At 62.1% G+C, this 7,012-nt stretch overlaps 1 protein-coding gene across 1 annotated transcript in view; it reads left to right on the top strand.

Moving 5' to 3' along the window:
• Positions 1 to 5,394, top strand: part of ADAMTSL2 (ADAMTS like 2) — a 34,001-nt gene extending 28,607 nt beyond the window's left edge. Inside the window, exons 15-19 of the mRNA XM_024762360.1 lie at positions 1 to 110; positions 529 to 699; positions 1,405 to 1,581; positions 3,852 to 3,996; positions 4,766 to 5,394. The exon at positions 1 to 110 is cut by the window's left edge and continues 64 nt beyond it. Of these exons, the coding sequence (XP_024618128.1) occupies positions 1 to 110; positions 529 to 699; positions 1,405 to 1,581; positions 3,852 to 3,996; positions 4,766 to 4,884 (722 nt within the window). The 3' untranslated portion in view covers positions 4,885 to 5,394. The remainder of the gene's footprint in view (positions 111 to 528; positions 700 to 1,404; positions 1,582 to 3,851; positions 3,997 to 4,765) is intronic.
• Positions 5,395 to 7,012: the final 1,618 nt, after the last annotated feature.

The raw sequence follows: 7,012 nt of genomic DNA, 5'->3' as shown, positions 1-7,012 counted from the left end.
GCTGCTCGGAGGATGAGACCCTGTGTGACCCCAACACCAGGCCTGTGGGGGAGAAGGACTGCACGGGCCCTCCTTGCGACCGCCAGTGGACAGTCTCCGACTGGGGGCCGGTGAGGGCGGGCGGGCTGTGGGGGGCGGCGCTCAGAGGGTGTCCCCGCGCGATTACGAGGAATCAGAACCTTTATCCCGAAACAAGTGGTCACGTCCCGATGCCCTTTTATAAGCTCCCTGCCTGTCTGTGTGTCTGTCTCTCTTGCCTCTTACCTGGATGAGACATTCAGATGCTCACTGGGGTCCCCTCTGAGTGCGGGGTGTACAGATGAGCTTTTCAGGTGTCTTAGGCGTGCTTTTCTCTGTGTGTCTTTCAATGAGCATCAATCTTTCTGTAATTAGAACAGAAACTGTTATTTAAAACATGGTTACCATGGCAACCCCTCCCCCTCCCCCCAGCTGTTCTTCTCTCTTGGGAACGATGTCTGGGGGACCTGGGAGGGGGCTCTGCCTCTAACTCCGGGTGTCCCCTTGCAGTGCAGTGGAAGCTGCGGGCAGGGCCGCATGATCAGACACGTGTACTGCAAGACCAGCGACGGACGGGTGGTGCCTGAGTCTCAGTGCCAGATGGAGACCAAGCCTCTGGCCATCCACCCCTGTGGGGACAAGAACTGCCCCGCCCACTGGCTGGCCCAGGACTGGGAACGGGTGAGTGCCCCGAGCCCGAGCCGGGTGGCAGGGCCCCCTCCGTCTGGGAGAGCATTTGGCCGAGAGCCAGGCGGCCAGAATGACGGACTGGCCAAACGAGGAACTAATTGGAAATTAGGACGACACAATTCACTAACCATCAATTTGAAACAGAAAAAAACAAAAAAGTAAGAAAACCTCTTAAAACTTCCCAAATCCAAATAGCAAATGTTCAACGAGGCATGCAGGGCTGGTATAGTTCCCATGACCCCATGTTCCCGAAAGATGGAAACCCGGGGTTGGGGGTCCTTCTGCTGTACTTGCTCTTGGCTCGTGGGCCCTGTACATCCCTTTGTTCTCACGACCCCTAGACCTGCCAAGGTCACCAACTTACAATTTCAGACGAATTGTTCTCGACCACACTGCTTTCAACTACTTGTCTCAGGCAGATAACTTGGAGCTAAATCATCTGACGTCAAATTGCCGTTGACCATTTTGTTTCACAACAGATGGTTTTATGCTAAATTACTTGTCATCAGATCTGTCTGGGGCCACATGGTTATCGACCGGAGAGTTCTCAGCCAACTTGCCATTGATCTAAGCGTTTTCACCCACTCGCTATTGACCGAGACATTACCACTGGCCTGGCTCGGGGCTCTGTGCTCTGGTCCTCCTGGCCTCTGGCCCTTGACCCCTGACCCGGCCCCGTCTGTCACCCTGCCTCAGTGCAATACCACCTGTGGCCGAGGTGTGAAAAAGAGGCTGGTACTGTGCATGGAGCTGGCCAACGGGAAGCCGCAGACGCGCAATGGCCCCGAGTGCGGCCTGGCCAAGAAGCCCCCGGAGGAGAGCACGTGCTTCGAGAGGCCCTGCTTCAAGTGGTACACCAGCCCCTGGTCTGAGGTAAGCGCCTGGCTGGCCCCCCGCTGAGGTCACCTGAGGCCAGGCCTGAGTTCTGGTCCTGCCAAAGTACCTCCTCTCCTGCCCCAAGTGCCCCTCATGTCCCCCTCTCAGCCTCCGTCAGGGCTTTTCATCCCTGGAAAGATTGTCAGTGCTACCAAGTCAGCTGGTGCAAGAGCCACCTCCTCCAGGAAGTCCTCTCGGATCTCACCTCTGGGATCCCTGCCATGCTCGTCCTGGGCCTTCTTTGGGCCCAGGTCACTTCCGGCCTTGCACTGTAGCCTTTCAGTCGTGCATTTGACAGCACGTGTGCCTGACACCCAACACGGGGCAGACAGATCCCAGGCGGGTACCGGGACTGTGTGGGGCTGACTCAGATATGGCCTCGGTCCCGGGAGCCAGAGTCAAGGCAGGAGGGACACAGGATAGGAGAGGCAGAGGGGATGGCAGGACATGTGCTCTGTGGGCAGAGGGAAGCCAGAGGAATGGCCGCCGCTGCCCTGACACAGGCCTGGCCCCTCCGCGGCCCTGCGGCCTCCTCGGCCTCAGGCTGGTGGGTGGCTTGGAGTCGAGATCTCCCTGCTCTCTACAGCCGGGAGCAGAACCCTCACCTCCCAGGCCCCGAGGCCCCTGTGGGTGGGCCGGTCCCAGCACTTTGCCAGATGGGCTCCTTTCCTCCGCCCAACAACACCCCGGGAGGGGGCTCCTCTTCCCATCCCACCGGGGAATAAACCCAAGTTCAGAGAGAGAGCTGACCCCCAGCTCCTGGGGCGTGAGCAGACATTGGACGGGCCGAGAGATGTGCTCCGGGCGGGCCGAGAGACGTGCAGAGTGAAGGGAGGCCCTGAACCGGCCCATCCTAATGAGAGCAGGGCAGGGCGGGCCCTGAGGCGCGTGGGGCTGGGCTGAGCCGGGACAGCAGCCCTGGTCCGCAGACCCCACCCCGCCCCAGTTCCCTGGCCGAGCAAAGGGGGTCCTTTAACTTCTGCTTTTTCTCTCCTGGCCCCTTTCCTTTCCTGTGGAGGCCTCCCGGCGGGATCCCAGGGCACCCGGGGGCTCGTTAGCATCCTTCAAGCCTTTCTTACAGCACAGGGGCGGCTATGTCTAGACTTGGGTTTTTACTGATTCATACCGTCTCCCTGATGTCTCCTTATAGCAGCATCACCGGTCCTGGGCCCCAAGTCCCCTCTGCACTTGGTGGTGCTGTAGCTCCCAGGAGGCCGCAAGTAGGGAGGCCCACAGTGGTCTTTGCACAGGAGCCTGGGAGCTTTGGGGGAGGGGCGCCCCTGTGTTGCCCTGATGATGGTGGGTGGGCAAGGGGTGAGCGGCCCGTGGGGATGTGGACCTCTGTCATTTTGTCCCTGGTTGGGGTGGTGTCTGCTTCCCCTGTGGCTGCCCCCTCCCGGGATAGGGGCTTAGAAAGAGTGCATCCTCCCAGCTGTCCCATCTACTCAGGTGCAGAGCTGTGTTCTCACTGGGGCCGAGGGACAGCCAGAGGTTCCTCAGGGCACCCATCCAAGGCTGACTGTTGTCTGTGCTTGGTGCCTCCAGACTGGGCCAGCCCCGACCACGCTGGGAGCGGGCATTGGGCAGGCAGCCCTCCCTGTGCCTCTGCAAACAGAACCAGAGGGTGGGCCCAGGGCCAGGGCCTCCCACCCCAGACCCCACTCAGGAGACCGAGGGCTCGGGTCCCAGATGTGCCTGGGTGACGTGGGGTCACCCACATCAGGGGCAGCCAGAGGGAGCCACCGCCTGTAGGATCTTGGCAGGAGGACGGCGGGGTAACTGGGGTCAGCAGATGGCCCTGGCGTTTTGGGTAGCTCAGCGGGGTTTTCCAAGGGGAACATCTGGACTCTGGGAGCCGGTGAGGCGGTGGCTTTGGAAGATACATTTAACTGGTCCACTACAAACACAGCTTGTTATTGGAGTGGGAAACCAGCACTCTCCCTGGGCCGTGGCCCTGTGTGTCCTGAGCATTCGGTAGCACAGGACCCAGGAAAGCTAGAGCGGAAGGACCCACCCGGCGGGGGGTGGGGGTGGGATAGCTGAGAGAGGAGACGGCCACACCCTCACGGTGCAGACGGGGAAACTCAGCAGCCCCGGGGAGGGGGGACGAGTATTAGCGTCTCCTGGCTGCCAGCCAGTGCCCTTCCACGTGTCCCGTGTCGGGTGAGACTCGGCAACCAGGTGACAGGGGTGGGATCCCCCCACCTCTGGCCAGAGCCCTCGCCTCGCCGGTGGGGGCTTTGGCCATGCCCTCTCTCCCCGATCAGTGCACCAAGACCTGCGGGGTGGGAGTACGGATGCGAGATGTGAAGTGCTACCAAGGGACCGACATCGTCCGAGGCTGCGACCCGCTGGTGAAGCCCGTTGGCAGACAGGCCTGTGACCTGCAGCCTTGCCCCACGGAGCCCCCAGGTGAGGGGGAAGTGGCTGAGGGCGGGGCAGGGGCTTTCCCGGGAGAGCAGAGGCTGGGCTGAGCCAGGGCCTGCAGGATGGGCAGGCATCGGTCAGGGTGACCGGGAGGGCCCAGTGGCTACAGGGACCAATGCATGTCGGGGAGTGAAGGTTCCTCCTGGAGTGGCTGAGCCCAGGCTGGGAGGTGAGGGTGGGAAGGGCGGCAGGTGAGAGCTGACTGGAGCTTGGGGTCCCCAGGAGCCATGCCAAGACCTGCACTTTGGAGAGAGTGTCCGGCTTCAGAAGATGGGAGGGCAGCTGTGGGGCAGGGGACCAGGGATCCAGGAAGACTCAGCCAGAGCACGCTCGAGCTGGGCACGCAGGAGCCGGGAGGCGAGGGGCTGAAGCAGGGTCTCTGCTCGGGCACCTGGAGGGCGCATGAGGGTACTAGGCTCCGAGGGGGCACCAGGGCCAGGTGATGAGCTCTGCTTTGGACCTACTGAGTGGAGGGGGCACCTGTGGGCCTCCCGGGGATGTTCAGGCCTCCAGGGGTGAGATCGGTGGCTCTTCCAAATCCTGGGCCCTGGGCATTACCCTTCCCTGTGCACCGTTCACGTCACTCGGTGGGGTCTGTGACATCCCTGGAGTGGGACGGAGGCAGGGAAGCAGTGGCAGAGAGGTAGAACTCAAGGAGAGGAGGCGGTGGGGTGGGGCAGGCGGGGGTCCTGTCGAGTCGTCACCCCTGACCGCCTCCTGATGCCCTGTGCCCCCCGCCGTGTCCCTTCCCCAGACGACAGCTGCCAGGACCAGCCGGGCACCAACTGCGCCCTGGCCATCAAGGTGAACCTCTGCGGCCACTGGTACTACAGCAAGGCATGCTGTCGCTCCTGCCGGCCCCCCCACTCCTAGGCCCGGCAGCCGCTCCTCAGAGACCGAGCACCCCATCCCTGGGGCCGCAGCAGCCCCTCCACGGACACCCTCCCTGCAGGGCGCCCCGGCTGTGAAGACGTGACACTGAGCCCCTGCTCTCTCCCTGGGCAGGAGAGCCCCTCCCCTGCCCCCCAACCCCTGAGCATGCCCGTCGGCCCTCCCAGGACAGAGCCGGGAGGACTGGCGCGTTTGTGGCTCCCACCGGGGGGCCTGGGAACATCCTCTATCCCTCCAGGGCTGTGGGGGTGAGGAGAGGGGGATGGGCAGCCAGGGAGACGGGGCGCCTGGGATCCTGATGCTGTCTAGGTGACTCTTTCCGGAGGAATTTTAATCTCACGATGTAGCATCACTCGCCTCCCTGATATGAAGCTCTTGGCACGGAGGGACCCACCGCACTTTACACCTGGGAAGAGGCATTTTTCTCATGGCACCATGGCTGTGCTGTCGTCCGTCAGTACTCTCTGTATGTTAATAAAGTGGTCCTATTTATGGCGGCATCACGGGGTCTCCGGGGTCTGCCAGGCAGGGTGGGGTGGCCGTGAGGCTTCAGGAGCTGGGGTCGCTGTCTAGCTTGCCCATTCGGAAGGATCTGCTGTGGCCTCAGGTCTGGGACCAGGTGGGGCTGGGGGCCGGGCTGCAGCGTCTCCCTGAGGAGATGACAGGGGAGAGTGGACAGAAGGTGACAAAAAGAGTGGGTGGCCTGCGGGGAGGGGTCTCAGGGGCATCAGGACTTGGGCGCTGGAGTCAGAACCGAGCCAATCTCGCACCTCCCAACTGCTGTGGGGCTTGGGGGACAGCGGAGCCCAAGGGAACTCCCTCACCCGAACCACGGGAGGAAGAGGTGAGGCAGGCAGGGTGGGAGGCGTGGTGTGGGCCCACATGGAGTGCTCAGGAAATAGCCATCACTACTGTTCCTGGGCCTCTTAAAAGGGCTACTTAATCTAGACTTGTGGGTGCCGGGACACAGGAGGGCTTCCTGGAGGAGGTGATGTTTAGGCTGGTCCAGCCGCGGGAGTTCTTCCAGATGAAAGCGAGGTGTGGGGGGCCGGGTGGAGTGTAGAAACGGAAAACTTCCAGGGACGATGCTGGAAGCACCTTGGTTTGGCTGCAGTGGAGAAGGGACAATGGGGGTGTCCACCCGCCGAGGGACAGCGAGATGGCACAGGGCCGAGGATGCCGCAGGGAGGGTCTTTGGGGACAGGGGGCAGGGAGGCGAGGGGCTACCTGACTGCTTCCCCGGGATGCAGGGCCAGCCTGTCCCCAAACTGGGACCAGAGCGGGGTCCACCACAGTGTTTAGGATGGCATCAGGGGGCTGCAGGTGGGTGAGTGGGGCCTGTGGGGTGAGCTCCCTCAAGGTCAGCAGCTCAGTTCTGGCAGAGGTGGGTGGCCGCACTGCAGGGTCTGGGGCTCCCTGACACACCGCACCGTTGTGCCCTGTCATTTCCCCCCACCCCCATCTTTTCTCTCCTTATGACCTTCCTCCCCCATCCTCCTTTCCACCAGCACTTTTTGTGCACATCCTGTACGCCAAGGTCTGTGCCCAGTGCGTTACCAGCACTGCCTCTTTAACCCTAAGAGCCCCGTGGAGTCGGTATCATTGTCACCCATTGTGTTGATGCTGAGACCCGGGCCCAGAGAGGTCAGTCACTTGCCCCAAGTGGCTCAGCCTGTCACCCCCCACCCACCCTCCAGGAGCTCAGGCTTTAGGCCAGTGGCTGCCAATTACGGAAGACTGACACATCCACCCCGGGAAAATCTAAACCAGACATGGCTGCGGCTGGGCGCCTTTGGGCAGTGCCTTGACCCCCGGGGCTGGATGGGAGAGGAAGGCCAACTCTGCCCGGTGCTGGGCTGGATACGGCCCCACCCAGGAAGTGCCGGAGAGGGGTCTGGGCTGGCCTGGAATGTCAGGCAGACCAAAGACAGCACATGGTGTCAGGAGTTTTATTGGCTCTCGAACCTGTCGGAGAGCAGGCGCTCCCCGCAGGTCCCCGTGGTGGAGCCGGGGGAGTTCGGATGGATGGGTGCATGTTGATGTCAGATGGATCTAGGAATCTACACAGAGGCCAGAGACCAGAAAAGGAAATAGGAAACAGAACAGAGCA

The sequence above is a fragment of the Neophocaena asiaeorientalis genome, unplaced genomic scaffold (genome assembly GCF_003031525.2).
Source record: "Neophocaena asiaeorientalis asiaeorientalis breed wild unplaced genomic scaffold, Neophocaena_asiaeorientalis_V1.1 scaffold78, whole genome shotgun sequence".
NCBI classification, from domain to species: domain Eukaryota; kingdom Metazoa; phylum Chordata; class Mammalia; order Artiodactyla; family Phocoenidae; genus Neophocaena; species Neophocaena asiaeorientalis.
The sequence above is the reverse complement of the archived record's forward strand: the minus strand, read 5'-3'. Positions and strand labels throughout refer to the sequence as shown.